This window comes from Knufia obscura (assembly GCF_036327395.1).
Source record: "Knufia obscura strain CCFEE 5817 isolate CBS 148926 chromosome Unknown scaffold_5, whole genome shotgun sequence".
In the NCBI taxonomy this organism is placed as follows: Eukaryota; Fungi; Ascomycota; class Eurotiomycetes; order Chaetothyriales; family Trichomeriaceae; genus Knufia; species Knufia obscura.
Genome location: NW_027042691.1, coordinates 1354761 through 1380312, shown reverse-complemented (window position 1 = coordinate 1380312; position 25552 = coordinate 1354761). Strand labels below are relative to the sequence as shown.

At 51.5% G+C, this 25552-nt stretch overlaps 9 protein-coding genes across 9 annotated transcripts; 4 read left to right on the top strand and 5 right to left on the bottom strand.

The window, feature by feature from the left end:
* Positions 1-220: 220 nt before the first annotated feature.
* On the bottom strand, positions 221-1846 carry PMZ80_005295 (uncharacterized protein; the record flags this gene model as incomplete). Its single annotated transcript, XM_064873715.1, has 1 exon — positions 221-1846. One exon carries the CDS (start codon positions 1844-1846, stop codon positions 221-223), a length of 1626 nt encoding a protein of 541 aa, XP_064730819.1.
* A 614-nt stretch (positions 1847-2460) lies between these two features.
* On the top strand, positions 2461-4044 carry PMZ80_005294 (uncharacterized protein; the record flags this gene model as incomplete). The annotated part of the gene is made up of 1 exon (XM_064873714.1): positions 2461-4044. The coding sequence occupies one exon, from the start codon at positions 2461-2463 to the stop codon at positions 4042-4044; it is 1584 nt and encodes a 527-aa protein (XP_064730818.1).
* Positions 4045-4676: 632 nt separating this feature from the next.
* On the bottom strand, positions 4677-6147 carry PMZ80_005293 (uncharacterized protein; the record flags this gene model as incomplete). Its single annotated transcript, XM_064873713.1, has 3 exons — positions 4677-5348; positions 5398-5594; positions 5640-6147. The coding sequence occupies 3 exons, from the start codon at positions 6145-6147 to the stop codon at positions 4677-4679; spliced, it is 1377 nt and encodes a 458-aa protein (XP_064730817.1).
* A 537-nt stretch (positions 6148-6684) lies between these two features.
* Positions 6685-7719, top strand: PMZ80_005292 (uncharacterized protein; the record flags this gene model as incomplete). The annotated part of the gene is made up of 3 exons (XM_064873712.1): positions 6685-6804; positions 6895-7055; positions 7185-7719. The coding sequence occupies 3 exons, from the start codon at positions 6685-6687 to the stop codon at positions 7717-7719; spliced, it is 816 nt and encodes a 271-aa protein (XP_064730816.1).
* Positions 7720-8658: 939 nt separating this feature from the next.
* Positions 8659-11454, bottom strand: TPS2 (threalose-6-phosphate phosphatase; the record flags this gene model as incomplete). The annotated part of the gene is made up of 2 exons (XM_064873711.1): positions 8659-8810; positions 8862-11454. The coding sequence occupies 2 exons, from the start codon at positions 11452-11454 to the stop codon at positions 8659-8661; spliced, it is 2745 nt and encodes a 914-aa protein (XP_064730815.1).
* Positions 11455-12189: 735 nt separating this feature from the next.
* PMZ80_005290 (uncharacterized protein) lies at positions 12190-13875 on the top strand (the record flags this gene model as incomplete). Its single annotated transcript, XM_064873710.1, has 1 exon — positions 12190-13875. The coding sequence occupies one exon, from the start codon at positions 12190-12192 to the stop codon at positions 13873-13875; it is 1686 nt and encodes a 561-aa protein (XP_064730814.1).
* A 126-nt stretch (positions 13876-14001) lies between these two features.
* Positions 14002-15129, bottom strand: PMZ80_005289 (uncharacterized protein; the record flags this gene model as incomplete). Its single annotated transcript, XM_064873709.1, has 2 exons — positions 14002-14993; positions 15039-15129. 2 exons carry the CDS (start codon positions 15127-15129, stop codon positions 14002-14004), a joined length of 1083 nt encoding a protein of 360 aa, XP_064730813.1.
* A 446-nt stretch (positions 15130-15575) lies between these two features.
* Positions 15576-16958, top strand: PMZ80_005288 (uncharacterized protein; the record flags this gene model as incomplete). The annotated part of the gene is made up of 1 exon (XM_064873708.1): positions 15576-16958. One exon carries the CDS (start codon positions 15576-15578, stop codon positions 16956-16958), a length of 1383 nt encoding a protein of 460 aa, XP_064730812.1.
* Positions 16959-20447: 3489 nt separating this feature from the next.
* On the bottom strand, positions 20448-24125 carry PMZ80_005287 (uncharacterized protein; the record flags this gene model as incomplete). The annotated part of the gene is made up of 1 exon (XM_064873707.1): positions 20448-24125. The coding sequence occupies one exon, from the start codon at positions 24123-24125 to the stop codon at positions 20448-20450; it is 3678 nt and encodes a 1225-aa protein (XP_064730811.1).
* Positions 24126-25552: the final 1427 nt, after the last annotated feature.

The window sequence follows — 25552 nt, the reverse complement described above, 5'->3', positions numbered from 1 at the left end:
GATAGTTTCTGAGCTCTCACGTTGGCAGTCGGAGATGCATTTGTTTATGCAGCCCATATGCAAGTCTTGACGTGGTGGCTCTTGCCTGGAATTGTCGATAACTGCTTGATTGTAGGCGCTAATGCCGAGTTGCGCCACAACTCGTCTGCTAATTCTTTAATCATGTGGTACTGTAAATTATGTGAGGAAATGCTCTGATCAGCTTAACAGTCGAGTTGTATCATTTCTTTTTCTTTGCTTTGCCGCCCTTGCTACCACCGACTGTAGTCTGTGTCTTTATGGCAGTATGTCCTTCGCTCTTTATATGATCGAATAACTTTGTTCTCGATGTAAACTGAGCCCGGCATATTTGACATATGAACTGTGACGCAGATGGTGTTTCAGCCCCTCCTTGCTGTGCTGCTTTCCTCGCTCGTTTCTGCTTCGCTTTGCCGACCTTTGATTGCGAAGGCGTGTCGGTCCCGGAACCTGCAGGAGTGTCGTCCAACATCAACGATGTGGCAGCTGTTGTGACCTGGTCTATCTCCTCACTAGCTAGCCGACTCGCAACAGCTGCTCGAGGGGCATAGTCATCATCTGCATCCTCCTGGTCTGGTTCCTGGCTAGAAGATTCATGTGCATCTAAATTGATGTGATCTCCATCCCGATCGATGTCTGGTTCGTCTTCCATGAATGGGGTCGGCTCGTGATCCTCTTGGGTTTCCGTGGGCAACCCGATTTCCTGATCCTCGTCTGTAGCTGCTTCCATTTCGGCTGGTTTTGGCTCGAGATCTAACTCTTTCCCTTCTTTGCGCATATCCCGCTTCAGCTCTTTCAACAATTTGATATGCTTCTTGCTCTTCTCATGCGCCTGAAATTGCTTATCACTTTTGAACGTCTTGTCGCAAACAACACATTCGTACTCATGTTCTTCAACCTCTGATTCGCTTGAAAACCCACCTTCGTGCTCATCCTTGCTCGAGGTATGCGCCCAAGCAGATATGCCACCTTCTTTGTTCATCTCAGCCTGGCGTTTGGCCTTCATCCTCGCTGCTTGTGCGGCAGCTGACTCGCGCAAGAACTTCTGCCTTTCAGCTTCAGACTTCTGGTTGTTTTGTACTCTTGGATCTCGCTTCCGAACGAAGGCAACCAATGACCGGACAGCGTCGTTGTATTCGGCGATTGCTTCGTCGCGTAACTTCTGATTCTCTTTCTCCATCAGCCTGCGTATCCTTCGATCTGGCGCATCGGAGAGCCGATACTGGTCTTTCCACGAGTAGTTCTTTTTCGTTGCAAATCCAGTCCAAGCACCGTAGAAGGGGCGAACGATGTCCTCATAGCCGTCATCCTTCGAGCCGAATTCTGGATAGTCGAGATAGTCTAGGTCCTGCCACTGACATGCAATATCCTCCTCTTTCGCGAGCTGCTTGAAGAACTCACTAAGCCCGCCGTAAAAGCCACTTGGACTGTCTGTGTACTGCACATTCTTGTTGAATCTCATCATCAACTTGAGCACTTCGTCAGATGTAGTCAGCTTCATGTTATAGGAGTAGTCCTCTCCTCCGGCACCGCCAGGCTGTTCTCCACGCAACAAGACATCTCGATGCGAGTCGTACCACGCTCGTTCTTGAGGGTCTGAGAGAACCTCATGGGCAGCCTGGATCTCAGCAAACAGTCGCGTAGCCCCTTCTTCATTGCCATAATTACGGTCTGGATGTAGTTCTAGCGCTCTCCGCCTGTATGCCTTCTTGATCTCATCATCGGTCGCAGTGCGCTCGACACCAAGCAGCTCATAGTAGTCTTGCTTTACCGGCGGCTCATTTGCATCTGCAGATGTATCATTCGTAGAGGACTGTGATTGACCCATATTGCGATGGGCGCTGTTGCAAGTCTATCAGCCGTGGTCTTCGTAGTGAAAGGCTTGGTTCATGACGTGCACATATCGATTCTACAAGATTAGTCCTTTGTCAGAGTCGACCCAGTACTTCAGTGACTCAAAGATACGAAATATACGTAGCGAGTGCAAGAGCGCTCGATTTGGAGTCAAAACCACGCGACAGTCGATGCAGTACAGTACGTAGATCAGACTGAATGCCTTGATGCCTTCCCGTGGCGCAACCAGCGCCACGGGAAGCAAATCCGCATCTGAAAATTCTCCAGACGGCACGAGTCGCTAAGCCCAACAAGAGTACCGTGAGCCACGAGCACCACAAACTTTTGCTCGCAAGCCAATGGAAAGCGGCTCATGCATAGGCGTGGCCAATGTTGAGTATCCCACTGGCAGGGATCAGGTCTAGAAGCTTTTGGACGTCCAGGCATATCATTGGCGTCGCATAAACATACTTGTACAGTATCTTCATTTTCGCTGTTAGAAAAGCTCACTTATCCGTCATATTGCCACCGGTTGACAATGAGCCGGAAATATAATGCGAGTGGTCCTGCAGATATAGTTCCTATTGACCACGAGCCGAGATAGACACGATGAAGTTCGGAGCTGAATACCAAGAAGCTCTCAGGAAGGAAGAATATCCATCGCAATGGTTGAAATCAGCCATATCTTACAAGAAGCTGAAGAAGTGCATCAAGCGAGTTCGAGGAGAGCTCTTAAGTCTCGGCCTTGACCGAGAGACTCTCCAGGCTTTATGGCAGCATGTTGGCACGAATGCCTCTTCGGAGTCCAATGATCTCGATGCAGAACGCATGATGCGCTATCAATTGACCACTGGAGAAGGAGAGCGGTTTGTACCGAAACTGACGATAGCGCTTGATCCCCGTGATGGATCGCCTATGGATGCCTGGCTGAGTCCTGAGACTAGAAGGATACTGCAGAAAGTCGGAACGCGCAAGCAGCGAAGGACGAGCAGAAGGACATCTTCATTCAATGTCAACGGTGACAACAGGCCTGGCATCGAGAGGACCATGACCAACGAAACCTCAGAGTCTCGAGGATCAAGTTCAGAGAGGGACGTAGTAAAAGCATCCAGGGAGAAATCACCAGTCACGAATGGCAACGACCTCAGACGAAGCACATTAACACCGGATGATAGCGACGATCTAAGAAGAAGCGTACTAAAGCCAACCCTCCCACACAATGAACCTGAGGACGCCAAAGAGGACGAAATCGAAACCGTCGAAATCCCCCTAACCTCCGACGGCGAATTCTTCCAAATCCTCCGCAAAGAACTCCAAGCCCTCGAAACCCTCCAAGACAAAGAACAAGAAGAAATCTCCACCTCAATCACCCAACTCTCCCAAGACATCTCCGCCCTCCGCGCCTCAAAATCCAAACACTCCAAAGCCTCCGTCGACGCCTGGCGCGAAATCTTCCGCCTGTACATCGAATCCGAAATCTTCACCTCAAATCACGAATCCGACGCCGGCGTCAGGCCCGCCTCAAAAGCAGCCGAACTCTTCCGCCACTTCACAAGCCAACTCACCTCCCCAACCACCAACCCACCCAAACCGAAATCCAAAGAAGCACACATCGCCCTCGACCGCTTCCTATCCATAAACACCACGCTCCTCCGCCTCCTCCAATTTCAAGAACTCAACCGCCGCGCCCTCTCCAAAATCCTCAAGAAATTCGACAAGCAGACTTCGTTACATGCAATCTCAAACTCAAACCACACACCCGACCACCTCCTGCAATCCCTCACTTTAACAACCAACCCCAACCACCCCACCCTCTCCCCCTCCTCCCTCGCCCGCGCCACATCCTACGCAATCTCCACCTCCCTCCTAAGCATAATCCCCCAACTAGACGACTACCTCTGCCCCATCTGCGCAAGCATAACATACAAGCCCATCCGCCTCCGCTGCAACCACGTCTTCTGCATCCGGTGTATGATAAGACTACAACGCGCCGATAAGGACGAGTGTCCGCTTTGTCGGGAGAGGGTTGTGCTTGAGGCGACGGAGGATAATCTGGATTTGGAGCTGAAGAAGTTTTTGAAGAGGGAGTTTAGGGCTGAGGTGGAGGAGAAGAGGAGGGACAATGAGATTCAGGCGGGGAAGGAGTTGTTTGGGGAGGGGTATGAGGGGACGCATAAATGTGTTGTTATGTGAGAGGGGCTGGCTGGATGGCTGTTTTTGATGAGTATGGAATCAATATGGCACTTCTGCTGGGTGTCGAGAGAACTCCGCTGTTTTGCAGGGCTAGGCTAGCGTGGTACGACTATTCACTGATGCGGTAGTCAAGCGAATTTAGCAATCTACGGGTCGTTTGTACAGTCGTTCCTTCGTGTTTGGAGAGCACGCCAGATGGCGTAGAAGGAGACCATGTGGCACGCGGGCATGGCATCTCAGCTGGTGTGAGTGGACTCTCTGGGCTGATGGCCCACCTCTACAGAACAAGAAATAATAGTTGGAATCAGACAATGGAGCGGGCCAGGGTCCTTGCTCTCAGTGCAGGGACGGGCGCATAGAACATATGATATACACTTATAAGCGAGATTTTATTCAGCTATAGTACAATCTATCTTTTGTACACTTCCTTTCCTGCTTCTCGCGAAATGCTAAGAACGTTAGAGGCCATGATGACTCCTGTATATGCATTCCTGTTTGTGCTTGATTCCTATCGTTGATTCATGCTGAGATTCGTAAGCTCATGGATATTGTGGGCTTCGTGCCTCGTTCACGTCGGCCGCTGCGTAACTTGTGTCTGTCGTGCATGCTATTGTAGCTCGTCCGGACCGGGTTCATACAAGAGCATGGGCTAATCCCACGAGGAGGCCACCGTACTTAGTGGTGGCTCTCTTAGAGGCGCCGTTTGGTGGAGGGTCGTGGAGAGGGTTGGCCGTGGATGTAGAGTCTGAGGTCGCAGCAACAGTGGTCGGCAGGGCGGAAAGAGGTGGTATTGGTATCGTGACGTTAGGTAGTGTTCGTGGCGCGACCGAGTCATTCAGAACGAGCAGGCTCGTCACAACCTCAAGTGCTGACAACTGCTGACCGAGTCCTGTGATGTTGTCGAAACCATTAATGTACCAGCGCGAGCCACAGCTATTTCCGTACTGCCCACTAGTGCATGCGGAAGCTGCGCCCTGCGCTGACGCTCGAAGAAGTGTACCGACTCGATCTTTGATGTATGGTGCCACGACCGCAGAGGTTGCCATCCATCGAGCGAGGTATGCCTTCATGGACCACTGGTCGACGTTACAGGCGGATTGGAGTTCGCATGCAGCTTCGAAGAGTATGTTCGTTGCGTTCTCGTAAGGTGTGAAGAAGGAGTCTGTTGCTGCGAGGAGTCCTGTGGTTCGGTCGACCCAGATTTGTGTGTTGTTTGTGTAGTTTGCTAGTGTCGCAGCGCCGTAGAGGAAGACACCTACGTTGTAGGTCCATTGATGATGGTCCACGGCGGAGCAGTTGATTTTCTGAACAAGTTAGCATGAAGGTCGAGTTGTGGTCGGTGGAGGTGCTCACCTCGTCAGTCCCATCGTAGATGTCGTACGTGCTGGACATCAGGCCGATACCCTCGACCCAATCCCAGATCTTCTCGGCCCAGTCAACGTAAGTCTGATTGCCGGTGAACCGAGCAAGTCGAGCTGAGATCTGGAAAAATGCGCCATTCGAAATCGAGTTCTTGTAGAAGAAGCCAGCATTTTCAGGGTGGAATTGCCCTGTGTTGTGTCAGCAAGTTGTGTTCAAGCGTCCTGGTAACCCACATTTGAGACCACCACCACACATGGTAGTGTTCCACCTATACACGTAATCTTCCCATGCGTTCTGAGCAATGATATGCCAGTCCGGGGCAGGCGCCGGCGGCGCTGGAAAGCCATACTCTGCAGCAGACATGGCGTCAAAGACCCAGAATGCCTGATCGTCGTTTCCGGTGTTGAAAGCCTCCTCAGGTGTATCATAGTCATAGTTCGAACCAAGCTGTGCGACCAGAGCTTCCATCATAACATTGTCATAGCTTTCGTCTTTCGTCGCATGCCAGTAACCCATCATCCCTCCCCAAGCTCCTCCACTTTCCCACCAGTAGTACGGTGGATAAGGCCATTTTCCTATTGTGCCCCCAGATTGATTGCCGTTGTACAGTTCTTGAACCCCATGGGCGAGAAGTGCGGTCGCATTGAGGATGGATTGTCGGCTGTCGACGTCGAGAGCAATCGAGGAGACTGAAGGAATGAATGCAACGAATGACACGCAGATTCCAAAAAGCGACAACATCTTGCCTGAAGAGAAATTTGAGGAACGAACGTATTGTGGTCAGTGGTGGTTGGCAATATCAGATGGAACTTTTCAATGGAGAAGGCACATGCGCATCACGCAGATAAGGACTTAGCTGAAGATCACTATTGGCAGTCTTGGTTGTTCATTATTGTGATAACAGTGGCGACACGCATCGCAGATGTCACTTGCATGCTTACCATTATTTTCATCGTTTGCTTGAGGGTTTCATCTTGATGGAAGTGATGCGAAGGTTGCTAAGATCCGACGCGCGCTCTCCTCGTGCATTCAAACCATGAGTACAGCCTAAGCTGTATCTGGCAGCGATGCCGATGACTTCTCGTTACGACCAATCAGAACGTACCTCGGCATGAGCAGCGTAATGACTGTCATCATTAGAGTCGTACGAGCTAGAGGTTCACACCTCCTGACAGCAGGATGCTCCCAAGGCTTTTGCTAAGAGGGAGGCCGGTATCACAGACGATTGCTCGAAGTTCATTCTTGGGAACCGCATTACCAAGATTTCGAACAGCAGCAATGTCAACATCAACTCCCCCAAAGCTACAGCACGTCGCGATAGAGACTGAGGACGGCATCGCTATCGTCAAGTACAACAGACCGAAAGCCGGGAATGCTCTAAATACGCCTACGCTTAAGGTAAGTGCTTGGGAGTCCATAGCTGCTAGGCCAATGTCCGAAGCAAACGGAGGCACTGGCTCATGGGACATGTGCTAACTATCCGGAAAGGACATATTAGCAGGCCTACAATGGGCAGAACAAGATCCGAACACCAGAATAATCATCACCACAGGCGAAGGCAAATTCTACACAGCCGGCTTAGATCTCTTGGACCCGGTAAACCAAGGTCCCGACTCTACAATATCAGACGAGTTCGTTGACGTTCTGAGGTAAGCCCGGAGAAGAAGGCACCGACATCACCAGGCAAGCATGACTTCGTTTCTTGTTCGGAGCCTCCCATCCCTCATGCACTCGCCCTTGCCATACTGTACAACTCAAGCCCACTAACACATCCCCAGCCAAATCCACAAAACCCTAATAAACACCAACAAACTCACCATCGCCGCCGTCAACGGGCCCGCTCCCGGATGGGGCACCTCCTCGCTCGGCCTCCACGACCTAGTCTACAGCACCCCCGACGCCATCTTCTTCACCCCCTTCGTCCAATGGGGTCTCTGCGCCGAAGGCTGCAGCTCCCACACCTTCAAATCCATCATGGGCCGGCAGAAAGCCAGCGCGCTGATTCTAGCGGGTCAACGGATGACGCCGCAGGAGCTGGATAGCGCAGGGCTGATTACGAAGATTATGGGCAAGGAGGAGTTTATGGAGAGTGTGCTTGATGTGGCGAGGGGGGCGGTCAAGTTACCGCCGAAGAGTTTGTTATTGAATAAGGAGTTGATGATGAGAGGGACGAGGGAGGAGTTGTTGAGGGTTAATGAGGTTGAGCTTGGGGTGTTGAGGGAGCAGACCAGGGGTAAGGAGTCGAAGGATGCGATTCGGGGGTTTGCGGAGGCGCAGGCGAGGAAAAAGGCGCAGAGTAAAGCGAAGTTGTGAGCAAGGTCAGGTGTCTGGGCCAGTCGTTTCAGTGGCGCCGAAATCTATATATGTGTCATTGCACCGATGAGCACCGGCATGCGCTTGGTACGAGAAATCGAAAGTTCAAGAGCATCCCAATATGTTTTCGGCGACAATGTGAAGTTGATGCTGTAGTTGAAGCAGAAGTTGATGCTGTAGTTGAAGCAGAAGTAGATGCAACAACAGCGGAAGCAATAGGGTGGCTGGCTCACAGCCAATCGGCAAGTGTCCAAAACAGGTCGTCGCGATTGGTACTTTCTAATGGAAGCCTGCTTGTCAGCAACATTTCAACAAATTTTCGGCCGATTTTAGTTGATATAATGCAGACTGCTTCGCCCCGGTAGGCAGGAATGAGGAGGTGAAAATAACCCTAACTGCACGACAAGGACTGAAAGTATAGGGCGGACGGACTGAAAGGTGGTCGCGTCACGTTGCACTGGTGTCGCCTTGGACGGTGCGTGCCTGGTAGCAAATTGTGGAACGTTGCGAAGGGGGCGGGAAACAGAGTGTTAGACCAATCCAAATGGATACGGGGTGACTTGCAACGTAAGTCATGCCTGATGAGACCATGACCGTTACCAATGCACGCGAATCAATGCGAGGGACAAGTCGAGCTCTGGATTCTGTAGAGATACGTAGATCGTCGAAGGTATATCGTAGTAACTGACACCCGTTGCTCGTTGTGGCTGTTATGGTCGTCACCAGGCACCAGGATGCGGCAGAGCACGACCAAAGGAAAATTACTTTTGAGAAGCTTTCCGCGTATCAAATTAGATCTGTCTTTGATTCACGATCTTCATCCTCGTCTTCATAAAGCCGCGGTTTCCTACGCTATGCTCATTGCTTGCTCCCGTCTATCATGTTTCGGTCTATGTCATTTGTATCTTTATCTTCATCATCGCGTCATGAGGTAGTTGGTCATAGCTTGCTTAGCTGGGCTACCGCATCGACGAGGTCAGTCGGCTCGGGTGTGCGGTAGTATGCAAGACTGGGCTTAGCGTTCTTAGCGACCAAGCACGAGAAAATCCCTTCGTTCTTGAGCTTGCTCGAAAGTATGGCTCGGAACATATCTATCGCATCGTCAGTATTCTGGTCTACCCAACCGGATTGCACGTGCTTACCTTCATCTGTCGTATCATCTCCAGCGCACAAGACAAAACCGTTCTCTTTGTTTCCGAAGGCCTCACCCATCAGGTTTGCAGCCACGACGCCTTTGTTCAGGAATCGAGGTCGTACTTCGAGGTTTGCCTTTCCAAGCATGACTTCTACGTCCCAGCTCTTCACCCGCTCACCTTCTAGAAGAGCCTTGGCTTTGACTGCCTTAGCAAGGCAGCTATCATGATCAGCAGCATTTCGATAGTGCCAAACCATAGCGACTTCTTTCCTCTCGATCCAGCTGCCTGGAGCCTCAGCCTCGAGTTGGCCAAAGACTGTATCGACCTCGTTCTTCCAACCCATGTCCATGCTTGCGGCAAGGTTTTGCCACTCAGTACTGCCTGGTTTGCGAACGAAAGAGCCGTGCTCAGCGCTGAGACCAATATTTTTGAGGTCACCGAAGTGCTGCTCAAGGAAGACACGAGAACGTCCCGAGATGAGCCAAACGGCATTTTCGGGGTTGTTTGCGAGTTTGGGCAGTGAATTCAGGAGAAGCTTGGTAGGCAAGGCGTGGTCCGGATCATCGACGATAGGCGTCAGGGTACCGTCGTAGTCGAACATGAAGAGGCGTCTTTCAGCTTCGGCGTACCGGCTATTTAAGGCTTTCATATCGAGTAATGGCGCGTCTCTCGCAGGTGAGTGATTGACAAACGAGATGCGAGCTTTGGTGAGGAACTCATCGGTGAAGGTAGTTGCGTCGTGCTTGGCAAAATAGTCAAACAAGACCTTGTGCTTTCGGCGCTTGTCATCTTCGGACATTGAGAGACAGTCTTGCAATGCAGCAGCCGAATTGCTGAGCATGCCAGATGATTGGGAACTGGTAGACTTGTTGAAGGACGTCTCCTGGTATTCCGATGATCGTTCAGAAACGAGTAGAGGACTGCATTTCTCTTTTTGACTGACCACGAACTCCATACTCAGAGTATTGGTGTGCTCGTGGTCGCTCGTCACAATGCCAACATCTGCTAGTCTCAGGAGTGCGTAGAGTTCTGGTGCTGGAAGTGGTCGGGCGAGATATAGAATAGGCTGGTGGGTGGCGGAGCTCCATTTACTGTTGACCTGCAAAATCTGCGAGGCGACCTCCTGATTGATGATTGCTTTATCATCTTGCGTAACATCGCGGTCAGGAGTCGTGATCAGAAATAGTACCGCTTGTTGCTGCAGTTGCGGATTATGATCGAGCAGAGATTCAAATCCTTCGATTAAGCGACTTACGCCCCTCGGCCGGTCAAGTCGCGCTCGAGCAACGATGATCTTCTTATCCTTGTACGTGTCTCGAATGGTTGACATATACTGGCCCACGTTTTTGTCTTCATAAGCTGCGTGTTGCACACTTGCCACATCCACACCAGTAGGTACATTGACAAGATTGACAAGACCAGTACCCGTGTTGATCAACCCATCACCAGCACTGGCGAGACCCATCTCGTCGCAGTAGTAGTCTTCCAGGTAGTGACGCAGGCCACTACTTGGCAACCCAATGACAGAAGCACCCAATAGACCCTTAAGGATCACCTCATGCTCGGGAAGCTCGGCAATCATCTCTCTTGGGCACCAGCTAGCATGGTGGAAATATGCGATGTAAGCTGACGGAAGCTTTTGCCGGAGTATCGCAGGTAAGAGCATGAGCTGGTAGTCAGAAACCCAGACAATATCTCCTGGCATATAGACCTTGAGGATAGCATTGGCTGCTGCCTCGTTCAGCCTCCGATAGTCTTCGAACATTTTGGCTCTAGTGCTCTCGTCCTTCTGTTCAACCATCACCCTGTCCAGCTTCTTGTGGAGCTCTTCTTCTGAGTATCTGTACCAACGAGCCTGGTCGCTGAGGATCAAGGTGTTGTCCTGGTCCTCAGACCATTCACCAAGCCAAACAGGGATGATAGTGTTCTTGAACACATGTTGAAGTAGTGTTTCCAGCTCCCGTCGATGATCCTTTGTGATGATCATATCACGCGTGACAGAGTCCTGCTCTTTGAAATGTTGCGTGAAGGCTTCCTTGAACCCCGAACCTTCTGGGTCATGAATGGTCACATTGCCGATCTGGTGTCCTTCGTTTGAATATGCACGTGGACGTATAGCATCTTTTTCTTTCAACTCGGCAAATTCGGGGCTCAGGGTTGACAGAACCTCGCCGGTCCAGCCAACGACAGTGTGGTGCCAGGTGCTTGAGTTGGAAAGGTACGAAAGAGAATCGTGTAGAACTGATTTGCCCGGATAAGGTGCAAGCTCGATCTTGCCGTCTTTGGTGATTCCTATTGTCCACGGAAGATGGGCAGTGGCGCTGATGACATTCCCAGTCAATCCGAGTTTCTCGTACTGTTGCTGCTGTTCCAGAACTTCTTGTGGTTTCGGCGTGTCTGGCGCCTCTAGCTTCTGACCAAGGCTGGCTAGGTTCGGTGGTGCGTTGGACCTCGAGGTGTCCGCTTCTTCCAGCCGAGCTTGTATCTGCGAAACATTGAAATAGGAATCTGCAGTATGAAGCACAAAGCTCAAACTTTGGTTGGGTGATGGCGAAGCATCGGCAGTCGACTGAGACTGCTGGGAAGTCCGCACAGTCATCCTTGTAGACGAGACCACTGACTTAAATCAGATGCAAGAAGAGAGGATGGGAGATGAACAGATATATGGCCGAAAGTCTGCGGTGCCAGTGAGTGTAGAATTCACGCCAAGAATTCTGGTAGAGGCTGGAACAAGGGAACGTGAGATACGCGAGATGAGCGCCGCCCGAATGTTCTTGCCAGGCACAGATCCTCCACGCACAAGTCACTGAGCACACCCTGAATGGTAGGAGCACACTTTGGTGCACTTGTAAACGAGGGTCCTGCGCACTATGGCAGTGGCAGTGTTGGACAAGCGTCAGGTGAGTTGAAAGTAATGGGCAGGAGTGAAGCTGGACGTGTCAGTTAGTCAGGCACGGCTGTTGTGGCATCGGATCAACATTTTGTGAGCGGTCAGGCATGGCAATGCACGTGTTCGGTAAAGAGAAAAGTTCCATACCATGCCTAAGAGAACAGCATATTACGTGTGATTTCGAGAGGCTCTGTACCTGAGACCAAGTGGACTTTACCAGCGAAGGACAAGGGGGGAAGCTGGAAAATCGAGGCACGATTCGGGAGTCGCTTCCCATTGGACGGATGTGGCTAGCCGCAGCCCTGTCAGTGCCGAAAGAGGCGCGGCAGTAACGAGCCTCGTCGGTGTACCATCGGCTTTTGAGTTGCAACGCCGCTGCATAATGAAGCGCATATACAAGCTCAGCGGTTTGTCAACAAATATCGATCTGAAGTGGTACCGCCCATGCGACGTGCTCAACGATGGAGCGCCCTGGCAGTCCGTTCGGCTTGGTCTCCAATCTCAAAGCCCGTACCGTTACGAGCGCAGTACCCTAGCCGCCTCTCGCGCTCGGCTTCGTCTGTCCCCAAATTCGTGAACCGCGAGAAAGAAGCAGTGTCTGTTGAGCCACCGAAGCGATCAAGGCCCAATCCTGCGCATAATGACCAGAATCTACATGGGGACCAGCAACTTATCATTCCCGATAGTCTTGCTGAGACACTCCGAGCACATCGAAAAGCAAATCAAGACTCGGTCATAATCAGGAAGCGTAACACCTTGTCCGGAAGATATGAAGCGGGCCCACGTACCAAGCGCGACTACGCAGCCGTACACGTTGAGCTTGACCGCGCCGAGCATCCGAGCAGCAACAAACGCAAGCAATTTCAAGAATATGAAGGCAAGAGTAAGGGACTATCATTAGACTGGGAGATAATAGGCAACGGCATAGCCCGTTACATGGGACAGCCATGGATGCGGTCGCTCGACGAGAAGGGACCATCACGCGATTCTTCTAAAGAGCGGTTGTCGAAGGAGATACGAGCTGCCGATGCTTTCTTTACACCAACCCAGAAAGAGGTAGCAGCTGCGAGGCGCGCTGTCAACGACATCGAGTCCGTTGTGAGAGCAAGCGACGGAACCTTCCACAGACTTGACCTGATTGGTTCTCGTGCGAGTGGCCTTGCAACGCCTTTGTCTGACATTGATCTCAATTGCTTGACGTCTGACGACCCGGGTCAGGCAGAAATACAACCAAACGTAGCCATCAAGGCTCTGGGCGTTCTTTTCAAGAACATGCGATTTGGCAAGAGAGCGGACGAAGACGTCATCATGACCTCTTACTTTGCAGCTAAAGCTCGAATCCCTATCATTGTTGGTGTTCATAGCCCGACAGGTCTAGAGTTTCAGATTCAAAGCGCAAGCAGTGGTTATGGCACACTGGAGACCGTCAAATGCCTATCTGCTGAGTACCCAACGCTCACGGCCTTGTTCAAGATTCTAAAACAGATGTTGAAGATGCGGGGGCTCGCCGATGGCCGCCATGGTGGGCTAACTTCATATCCTTTACTCATCATGATTGCTGTCTCTCTCAAGCAGAATGCAGCTCAAACAGACCCTTATGATGTTGGCCTCCATCTGTTGCAATTCCTTGACTTCTATTCAACGCTCGACTTTTACAACACTGGCATAACTCACACCCCAAGCCGCCATGTCACCACTTCTTCTGCAAACGCCGCAGCAGAGTCTTTCTATACAAACGAGCAGACAGCTCTTTCCACTATCGATCTAGTCACTCAAGATCCTATTGGGGCTATTCCTATGTTATTCAATGTGAAGCACAAACTAGATGTGGTCCACGAACCCAAAAACGACTTCATGATGACTCTGCACGATCCAGCGAATCCATACAATGACCTGGGGCGTTCAGCACACATGATCAAGCACATCCAGGCCACATTTATGGATATCCGTTCGAAGCTCAGGAAGGAAATGTCTCTGTGGGACCGAGATATACGCGCTGGAGGTCAATCACAGTTGCGTCCATCATCACTTCTGCATCCTTTGATCAAAGGTGATTACAGCATGTACAATTTGGAACGCACGAGGGTGTCTGCGTGGCTCGATAATGACAAAACGCACGCCAGCCAGTGAGCCTTTCGTGATCTTTTGTTCAGCTTGCCGCCGAGCTAGGGGCAAAGGAAATTAACATGCCAACCAGCAAAATGACTTGCGCTTCGGCTTGCCCTTGCCGATCAGGGTAGTCATTCACACACAAAGTCAAGCAAGCCCTCGCACATCACTTGCCGTCAACAATGAGCTCGTGCCATACAAAGTTGGCTTGATCTTGTACTCGTTGCCACTCATGAGTTCTAGGTAAGTATAGCAATCTGGCTTGTACCAGATCTGACTTTGGACGCCTGCACCTTTCTGCGGCGGTCCGGAAATGGCTGAGGCCAATCTGAGTCTGACGAGCTCCTTCAAGACTCTCTTGATGTCTGCTTCGTCACTGATGTCCTTTGTGTACACGCAGATGACCCGGGTTGATCCATCTCCAGGCTTGTCAGATCTTGTAGCGACCTTCGCTGCAATTCCCAGTCGACCTTCGACGGTGCCTCGAGCAACGTCCGCCCAATAGCGGTCAACTTTGTCCTCGGTTGGGAAAAGCATCCACTTCCCGCAGTTCACGCCATTCTTCTTTGCTGCGAGCATGATGTCCTCCTCGACGTTCTTCCTATCAGGACCCATCATGCGAGTGATTGAAGCAGCCGATTTTGGTGGGTCAAATGAGGTTTCAAGCTTATGTCGCTTGGCTGCAAAATTTTCAAGCAGTTTTGTGCCGACTTGTTTGAAGACAGGCAGGTTTTCATTGGCGGGTCGATATTCTGCTTGAAAATTGGCACACCAAATCCATGGGTGCTTGGTGTCAGCGGAGGAGGGTTTCAGACGTGTCAGGAACTCGTCGACGGATTCTTTGAGCTGCAACGCACTAGGCTGTCCTTCATACGGGTTGTACGGGTTTGAAGGTAGTGGTCGCAAGGGTAATTCCTGACTCTTCGAGCCTTCGTCTTCGGTCTTGATTCTCTTGGTTGCATGATCATGCCCTTGGTCTACCCGTTTGCGCTTCTTGCTGTTGATCCACCATTCTTCGGGATATCGTTCAACAGCACGAGCAGCTATGACTTGCAAATTCCAGTCATGAATGTGCCAATAGTCTTCTGTGTCAATTGCGGAGACCTCTTCCTTATATTTTTGCTTCAACGTCTTGTCGCCTAATCCCGTCAGTGATAGAAGCCACAATGGCCGTTTCTACTCACCGTAGAAGCTCGAGTCATCGCTTATGATTGACAGCTCATCTCCAGCATCTTCAACCCGTGTAGTCTCACTTGCTGTGCTGATATCGTCCATCTTCTGCTGTGTGGTGCGTCCAGATGTTGGTGACTACATCGTGCGAAGCAGAAATTCTGTCTGGTAAATGTAGGCACCTGCTGCTGGAAGGCCCCAGGCGCTGACCACAATGGAGGAAGCCGCGACTCGTGTTTCGGAGTTGGAACGTGCGAGGCAGACAGGTATTTTCAAGCTCAAGATCAGCTACTGCGGCTCTGGAGAAAGCCTGATATGAATAACGATGTTTGCTAGATTGCTACATCCTTGTTCTTCATTCTTCACCTCCTAACAACTGGTCGAGTTTGAGATGCACACCGGCATCAGAGTACATACAGTACTTATGTTACGCTCGCGTTAGAGTATTCCTGCAGTCGCACAACTATGAGAACCTTCGACTCAAAACATTCATCTTCCAGCAACAATTCCGCTCGGCACAAACGAAACATTGATGCCCGTAGCTGAACAATATGAGGGAAGCAAATAATGCGAACGCCAGTATCCGGTTCCTGGACCAAGAGCCTGATTGCATCGCCGTCGTTCCTTCTGCACCTAGCTTCGTCATCATCGGGACATATTCACTCCTGGGCGACAGCGATGGTGAAGGCAACAGTGGACGAAAAGGCTCTCTCCAGATCCTTTCATTCCTTGCTCCGGTGACCCAGACAAAACACCTCGACCTTGATCGCAAGGACTTCCCCTTCGGCATCTACGATCTTCACTTTCATCCTCGAGATACAGATTTGCTAGGCGTGGCGACGAGCAATGCCGAGATTCTCTTCTTCCGCCTTCGAACCACACAAGATCAAGCAGGATCACTACGAACGATTGAACTGCGTGAGATTGGTAGGGTCATTGTCGAAGAGCCGCATGACGATGACGGGAGACTAGCAATCGTCACTCAATTCCAGTTCATAGATACCGCCAGTGCGCCAGCGCTTGAAACAGAAGCTGAGAACAGCAGCGGCTCGATCGAAGTACTGCTGGCAACTACGACACAGTTTGGTAACACGAAACTGCTGAAAACAATACTGACGACAGCAGATTCGGGATTTGAATCTGTGTCTCAGCGGCTCAAAGCGCAGGTCCTAGACGTGCACAAGCAATCCTTCGACCTCGAAGCCTGGACCGTCCTTTCTCTTCCTGTGCCATCTCAGGATTCATTGCTAGTTCTATCGGGTGGTGATGATAGTCAACTGCTAATCTCACGTGTCGGAGTCCCAAATCGTCCCACTTCGAACCTCGACCTGGATACAATCACAACTAAACAATTCCTCACAGACAAGCGTTCGCACACAGCAGGTGTCGTCACCATCTGCTCTCTTGGTACCATCTCTCCTCAGGCAGCGGCAGACCCTTTCCAGTCCGAGTCTTCTTCGAGCACCCTCATCCTTACCGGCTCCTACGATGAAACGCTCCGCCTCTTTATCCTCACGCCACCCTCAGCGACGGATCCAAGATGCACCTTCAAGCTGCTCGGCGACCTCCAAATCGGTGGAGGCGTTTGGCGCATCACATTGCTAGACCAATACCCACGTAAGAGTGCTAGTGGCCTGCTCGAAGGTCTCGACTACATACTCTTGGTAGCAGGCCACACAGCTGGCGTCTTTATCGTCCGGTTATCAGCGACGCGATTCGAACATGACTCTGACGACCGCACTATAGCAGAAGAGAACGGATGGAATTATGCGTTCAAAGTTGAGAAGACCTTCACGGAGCATGATAGTTTGGTGTACGCTGTTGCTGCTAAGAGGGATGAAGAAAAGCCGTGGAAGTGGCGGGTTGTCAGTACCAGCTTCTATGATAAGAAGATCTGCAACTGGGTATGGAACGGCGACCAACAGCAGCCATGACGGCCAAATTGCACTTCGCTAGTCCTCCCCAGGATGTATCTGGACGATCCGAAAGCTGAGCAGCTGCAAGTGAAGCAGACGAAGTACCTGCTGCCAGTATTGTTCTGGCTCACTCCCGAGCGGCGTGATAGTCCTGACATGCTTTGTGGATAGCATGTATACTCCTCCTCCTCATGCACATGAAACAAATGAGCTTCGTCTAGCTTTGCGACAAAAGCATCCTCGTCTGCGACATATTGACGCACAAGTGTCAGTATAGAGTGATACAGACGTGCGTCCTCAATATCAAACTCTCCAACAAGCGCAGATCCGCCTGCTCGACCCATCGTGACTGCGACGCTTTCATGAAGCAGAAATTCGGGGAAGCCATTTCTCAAACAGGGATAGTGTTGAAGGGCTGTTGGGGGAACAGACCAATGCACACAACCTTCTTGGCGATGTTGTTGCCGGAGGTCGCAGTAAGTATCGACCAATTTGTTCTGGAGAACTGGTGCTCCAAGAGTACGACCTAGCTCATACAAGGCATTCACGATGTCGAGTATATCCCCGCTGTATGGCTCAAACACTCTGGACGGGATGTCGTCGTGATAGGTCCAGTGTGTGAATACGTCGAAATGCTCAGATTCCAAGTCTGGAAAGTGCAATGCATTGTTCGACTCGTTGTCAGCCATGAGTCGACTGAGCAATTTGGATTTTGGAGCCGCAAGGTTTTCAGACAACCAGTATTCCTTCCTTTCCCTGCCCACGATGCATTGCTATGGTGCGGTGGAGGCAAAGCTGAGACGTTTAGCGTCAGCACTCTTCACATAGTCAAGGTCACCACTCACTGGGATGGGATCTGCGTGTCGGCCAACTTGGATCTTCGGATGCTTCCCCAAGCACACCAAAGCAGAATTCTTGAGCGCGACAGCGTGTTGCGGCATCGATAGCCACAATGAGCCTCGCATGTATGACGGCTAATGCTGTAGTCGTCTGGCAGAAGCTCCCCAGTGCATGCCAGAGCACTTCATCTGTCTATTGCAAGGTAGTGCACGCTGGGGGTAACCTGTATAGTAGGTGAAGAAGGCGTTATCACTCGGTAGGGCACCTTCGCGCTGTCACGAAAACGACACGCGGTCTTGGCGGGCGGAGGTTGCTCTTTTTCTGCAAGAAATCGAGGTCTCCTTGATCTTTACAGCTGCTTACAGCTCGCCATGGGCGCCGAGAGGAGCGTCTTAAAGCGCAGAGTCCTGACTCCACCAAATGTTCCTGCCAGTGCGACCATCGACCCCACAACGCATCTCGCACGCTCATTCTGCTGGAGGAATCCTATTATGAACAGAACTGTAGTGGGTCCAAGAGAGGGCATAAAGGCGACGATACCCATAGCTGTGCCCCAATCACTGATGGCATAGATACGTGCTATGATGCCTCTAACTTCCGTGAATGTAGAGAACTAAGAGAGCCGACGAAGAAGCACATAACGATACCGATTGCCAGAGTGCTGTCCACCATCGCGTTTCCCATAAAAGCTGTGAAGAACTCGATATTTGTAAAAGAAATAGTTCGCCGGTCATACGTCGTGGATCGCCTATTCACGAGAAGTCAAACGCGCTGCGCTGTGGCGTATGAACCTAACACTTCTCCTGCTCTAATCCCTTCCCTTCTTTCGAAAGCTTCTCTTCAGAACTGTGACCGTACGCTGGTCACCGAGCGGTGGCGATGCATCCTGGCTGGCGGCACCTGCTTCAAGGCATGGTGCTCCCAAGAGAGAGTCGACCATCTTCTTCTGATGGTCTAGCCGTAGCTGTGACTTGCTGGGCTTGCTCGAACTCGGCTATCCTGCTTCTATATATGATAGCTTCTCTCTCTAGGCCCTTGATTGTTCCTTTTTACTTCTCAATTATTCCTCGTTGCTCCCCAACCTACCCACGTAGATTCTCTTGGTCAGCGCGCTCGCCGCGTACTCGCTCCTTGTACTCTTCGAGCTAGGCCTTAGCCTTAAAGACTGTGTTGTTAGCACCGCGGTACCACTACTAAAGCTCTACCATCAACTTGATCCACGCCGGACGTGCCGAAGAAACACCAGTAGTTCAGATCGCGTAAAAGGTTGCGAGAGCCGTGTCCCACGTCGTAGCCGCTGCTCGGTCGAGAAACGCAACAATCGCTGGCTTGCTTTCACTATTAATGTTCTAGAGCAGGACGCGCACAGTAGAGCACCGGCGATACCCAACACCGTTGCAGCTACGGCCTCCTAAGTGCAGTCACAGCGTGAACAAAACCTTAATGCATGCGCCCCCTTTCGCTGACAGAGATCTGGCTTTTGACTTGCAAGATTACGGCTCGTGCCTTGCTCGCAGCTGAGCTTCCAATCCCAACTTGGTCGTGCCTGCGGGCTTCTCGACCGTAGGCTGCGGTTGTGCCTTCCTTCATCGAGTTGTGATTCGCTCCATCCATACTGTACGGATTGTGTCGTACCTTCCCCATTGGTTGGCTTGCATCATGCTCTCCTCATAAGCTGGGCCGTGCCTTCCTTCCTTCCTTCCTTCAGTAATTGGTTGGCTGATCGCAGCTTCCTCACAGACGTGATCGCGCCTTCCTTCGTCAGGTACTGTAAGCAGTCGTGCCTTCCGACCTGACTAGTTCGCACCTCCCCACGGACCATGGTAAGTCGCGCCTTCCTCACAAGCTGAGCCGAGTCGTGCTTTCCCTTGTCAAGTTCCTTTAAAGTCGCACTTGCCTCACGCATCAAATCGCACCTTCCTCGCAAGCTGGATCGTGGTTCCCTTCATTGTATTATGAGTCGCGCCTTCCTCGCATGTTGAGTTGCACCTTCCTCCCACATGTGGCTGCACCTTCCTCGCGGACCGAACCGCACCTCCCTTACAGCTCAACTTGTTCCTTCCTCCCAGCCCTAGGCCGCTCTCGCATCACAGACTAAGTCGCACCTTCCTTCCAGCCTACTCTAGGTCGCTCTTTCCACGCAGACTGAGTCGCAACTTCCTCACAAGCTGAGTCGTGCTTTCCCTCGTCAAGTTCATGGTCGCACCTTCCTGACGGACAGACAGGATCGCGCCTGCCTCACGTTAGTGTGTACAGTATCTTCGCACGTGTAAAGCGCTGAAGTGGAACCATCTTCTCTTTCGAATTGACTGGGTGAAGTAGCTCGCCGTCTGTGAGCTTTCAAAGCGAGGCCGTGATGATTCGACTCTGCTAGTGATATTAATGCCATGCATGAAACGTGATAAACAAGGCGAAGAACAAATAAGCTCTGAATGCTACATATGAAGACCACTTGGTCTTCCTTGCCTCTCTTCGTGTGAGAAGCACACTGTATCCAAGCGCCATGCACGAGACAACTAGCTAACATGCTGCAAAGCACCTCCGTATGCACTGTACACATACACGCCGTGCTCCTGAAGCATCATGCTTCCACTGACACCATACTCCTGCTAGACATGATATCTGACACCGTCTTTCACCCCCGTGGACGAACAGTGATACTCTCACTCACACCATAACCCACTCCGAATTCCTCTTCAAATACTTATCCAGAAACACCCCTATATCAGCCATAGCAAAGCGAATAACATAAAAGCTAAAGAACTCAGCCGCCCCCCTAATACTCAATTCTAACCCAACCTGCGTCTTATTCGTCGCTTTCAGTCCCGGATCCTCGACCTGTCTTGCAATACTATCGAGCACTTGCACTGCGTCGAACAGGCGCGCCAGACTGGACATGAATGCTGCGTGTTGGGGCGGGATATGCGGGAGACCGGTAGGCGTGGGTGGGGGGTGGCGTTGAGCTTTGTAGCTTCGCGAGGTTGAGATGTTGGAGTTTGATGTCATTGGTAGACTAGCCATTGTCTCTTCTGTAGGATTGCTGTTCTTTCGAGCTATTGTTGAGGGGAGTGCGGCGGTTGAGGACTTTGATCGGAGTTTACGCCAGGATGAGGCGATCGATTTGACTGAGGAGGAGTTCTTCAGACCTGTGGCATCTTGGTCTTCGGCTGCGGGTGAGTTCTTCATTGCTGCTACGGATCCGGTGAGGCCGACATCGCTGCCGAGCTTCTTGGTTAGGTTCTGTCGAACCTGGTCGATAATCGTGTCGAAAGACTGAAGTTCTTCGAGGACTGCATCGGCATCAAGGGTGTCGACCTTCGCTAGCTTCAGTAGTGCTGCAGTCAGTACGTCGCACTGTCCAGCTTTCTCATCCATAGCCTTGATCTTCACGCCTTTGACTCGCCAGATATCGCGAGGAATGAAGAGCTTAGTCGAGATATATCCGCCCTTCGGATGTGCCAAAGTCTGGTATAGACATCTCATCAACCAAAATGGCCGAAGTAAAAAAGATTCCGGACATGGTTCAAGCGGCATAGGATCAGCTCGTAAGGTGTCTGGCGAACGAGGGCTTCTTGGCGAGTGCGGTTCAGCAACATTATCGAAGATGTACATGCCACCCACTGCGGTGGTGGACAAGATATTCGGACTAGGATTTGCTGCGGCTGGAGTGGAGACCGTGCCTTGCCGAGAATGGGTAGGAAATACTGCACTTCCCGGCGTAGGTGGCACATCGTTCAGATTGCTGGTGGTCAGAGACAGTTTCCTTGGCCTTAGACTCGAGGACGACATGTTCTTGCGCATCGGAGGTGGCATGCGTTTTGCATCGTCTTGAGCTGGAGCAGGGTCCTCATCGGCAATCGTCGAGTTAGACAATAGCTTGGTCAACTCTGGAGTATCCGGAGAATTACTCATTGAGTTGGCCGAGTGTATCGAGGCCAGTGGCGTAATTGGCATAGTGTCCACACTGATGTTCGTACCCGATGTAGAGTGTTTCAGTTCTGGTTTGGGCTCCGTCGCAGATGGTATTTCAAGCAGCGGCGCCTGAGCAGGCTGTCCCTGCTGACTCACCGAGGCTCTTCGAGCAAAAGTCTCAATCTTCAATTGCTTGCCGCTGTGTCCTGATAGTCTTCGATCGCGCAGGCCAACAACCGCTGGCTTGTCAGTTGTAGGCAATGGTGGTAGTGGCGAAGCTTGCTTGCGAGCTAGGGGATCCGTGTCTTGCTGTGGCAATGTAGCCTCCTCGATCTCTTTTGGAACCTCAGGGGGCTCATGCAACGGCATCTCTGGACCTTCGGCCAAAGTGCTCAAGGCAGTGCCCTGAGTGGCAGTAGTCATGGAACTCTCCCATGTCCGGCCGGATGAACGTGCTGAAAAGCCACTCGAATCTGACTGGCGAGGTAACGAAGACATGGCGCCAGGTCTCTGATTCTGGTTGTCCAGAGTGTAGCCTTCTGCCATCATCATCTCCAGCAGCTCCTCTTCCTCTTCAGCATCTTCGTCCAAGTACTCGCGAGTCAAGTCCTCATACCTCGCGCTTGATAATATACTGTCCTGCGAAGGTTGTGTCGCAAGCGTCCGCATTTCCTCGCTGCTAACCTGTGATTGTAGTGGTCCTATCAATTCCGGTTGGAATGCCGCAGCCACTGCGTCTGGTGGCCGCGGCGTTGCTTCGGCCGGTATATCTTCATCGTAAGCTGCGTCCACAGCTGCGTCGAGTTCCGCTTCGATTGCCGACACGAGATCCTTGTCTGCGCGTACATAGTCAAGTGACGAACGACGTGAAGTTCCTCTGCTAGAAGGCCCATCGTCGAATGTATCCAGCCACGAAACTGATTCTTGATCACCGAGGTAGTTGGCATGAGAATATGCTTGATCTACCGGCCGCATGGTGGCAATGGGCGTCGGTTGCTCGTCCACCGGTGATGGCGAGGGCAATCTCCTTGGCGATAACGGCGGAGGCATATATCTCGCATCCATCGGCACACTTAACCCTCCTAACGATGGTGGTTCACGCTGGGAAACCAACGGCTGTTCCTCCATATACTCTCTCCCACCATATATCTGCGGCAGCAACGACTCTTGCCGCAACGGTATCACCATCGTCCTTTGTGAATCATCAACCAGTATAGATGGATGTAATTCGTCCGGGTCTTCAAAGCTCATTCGGCCTTGTCCATCCAAGTACCGTGTCGTGACTGGTGCTTCAGGTAATTCTTTATCCGTCTGTAAGTGAGCGAACGAGTTGTCAACATCGTACAGCTCAGCAATCCTGGTCGAATATGTACTCCGAATAGCCGATAACTTCTTGCGGTCGTCCATATCATTACTCCTCGCCATAACTTGCTCCAATATATCGCAGGCTTCGTGGTATGCTTCAATGGCCCCTTGCACGTCCTGTGCGTTGTCAAATAACACTGCTTGATTCGCTTTCGATAGCGCTTGTGATAGCATAGCCTTCTGTGTTGGACTCCGATGACCTCCTCTTTTGCTCTTCCCGCTCGCAACCGAGGACATGGACCCTCCAGCTGCGGTGTCCTTGCTTCCGTTTGCCGAACGATCTCTTCGTTTGTTGTGACTTGGCATTTTCTGCAAGCTGATATGACTTGAGTTTGTCGTCTGGTACAAGCCATTTCCGAGCCTATTCTGATCTGATTTCCTTTGCCTTGAGTGCCCTTGGGTAAGGGTTAGCGCTACACCCACAACCTGCTGATCGTGTTTGTTCGCACCTTTGGAGTAGTCAATCGAGCTTGTTCCGAAGTAATCGTTCCCATTCGATCTCGATGTGGCTGTATCCAGGTCTGGCGTTGTGGTGAAGTTCGAGCGCGAACCGCTAGCATTTGAGCTTGCGTATGGATGCCTCGATGCTTCGGGTGAACTTCTTCGAGATGGCCTCTGACGTCGCCCAGGACTCTTGCGGGGAGATGGGTCGATCAGTGAAGACTCGCTTGGCTGCCTCGAGTACTGCGACTTGGGTATCAAATGGTCTTTTGCAGGCGGATCCGGCTTTGATGGCCGCGAAGGGACAGCATTTCCGGAGACCTGGCGCAGAAAGTCGCTTTCTATTGCCCCTATGCTAGATGTTGTTGAGTGTGACCACCTGTTGATGTTCAGGTTGGGCGAACGGCCTCGGTCTTGGGCTGTAACAGAACGCGAAGGTGCAGCGGCAGCATCCAGTGTGGAGATGTATCGATTGATCGACTCAGAACTTGTCGGCCTTGCCTGGGAAGCGGATTTCCTATGCCCGATCTTTGCGCCCAGCTGCTTGACCGTCGAAACTGATGAAGATGTTGAATTTGAGCGAGAAAGTCTTCGGTTCACAGCTGGGGAAAGGGTGGAATGGCTCATGGTTGTGGTGCGTTTGAGGCCTGTGAACTACGGTAGTTCAACGGTCCGGTCTGTTGAAGGCATGTGTCTAGCGCCTGCAATGGCTTCTCAGTTCAACCAGGACAAATACTCTTCAGTGGCCAGGAAGGCTCCGGCGTGTGTATTAGCCTGAAGCAGCGTCGAGGAGCAAGATCCGGGCGTTGTTCAAGTGCTGATCCAGTGGTGCTGCTTCGTCCTTTACAATAGCCCAGCTCTGACCCGGTACGTCTATTTCTCCTCCGACTCTTTCCAATCTAATGCTGTTGCCTTGTCTCTTTCCTCGATTCGTTACCTCGTCCTCGAATAGTCTAGTTCAGCCATGCGTCGTGATATCGTGGTTCCGTGCAAGGATCGGACCTGGGGTATCAGGCTATTTCGCACCAGATTGAAATTTCAGGGATAATCGGGCTACAACAACTCTTCGCACCTGAGTTGGATTATGTGCCGAAGTGTTCTCAAATTCAGTCAAGAACTCAAGATGTTGAGAGTCAAACAGTATGCGATGCGATGTCCGAGTTCCGGTGGCTGTTCGAGTCGTGCCGTGTCTGATCAAGCAAGACAAAATGGACAGCCCAGAGTGTACGAGTACGTCTGCCTTCGATACAGTTCAAGACCTGAATGCAAGCGACCAAGAATTGCGTACTTGGTACTGTAGGAGCAGGGTGCAGGGGAGTCTAGCACCGCAACCTCGCGAACAAGGGATCCGGAAGGTTTGAAACACGCGGGCAACGGTAGGTCAATCGTGACGGCGCAGACAAGGCAAGGGAAGTTGCGATTTACTGTGACTGCATGTCGACTGCATGTCCACAAGTCTGTCAAAAAAGGGAGTCTGTGCTCACCGAACATCACAAGCACCAACAACCGATGCTCGAGCGCACCGCAAACTCTCCCCAGTGGTCAGAAAGTACTCTCGCAACGACCATAAAAAAGGCGGCGTTGAATTCTGATCGCACATTGGATAGGGACTCCTAGACTCGAGCTAGCCGACCCCATAGCCACCAAGCTGGGCCTCCCGAGCCAGCTAGCTACCCCTGAGTGCTTTTCGTGCTGTGGCCAGGATTCGTGACTCCAGACATGAGGTCTCGCAAGCAGCCGCACTCCGAACAGGTATTGATCGACGTGATAGAGGCTACAGTAAGGTGGAAGGTTACCGCAGTCCTCGAATCAGCATGAGCAAGGTCTAACCACGTCGCGTCGCATTATCGCCAGTAACAGCCAGTCAAGATCTGAATCATGACCTTTGTGCGACTCATCTTGTGTCTGCTGTCCGAGCTGCGAAAAGTGTATCTCAGCTGGCACAAATATATGCAAGGTCGCGCAAGGAGAAGCATGCATTTTCTGACAACAGCCGTGCTGGGCTTGACAGGCGTGCGGACTCGCAGTGTGATTTACATAATCTAGAGTTAGTG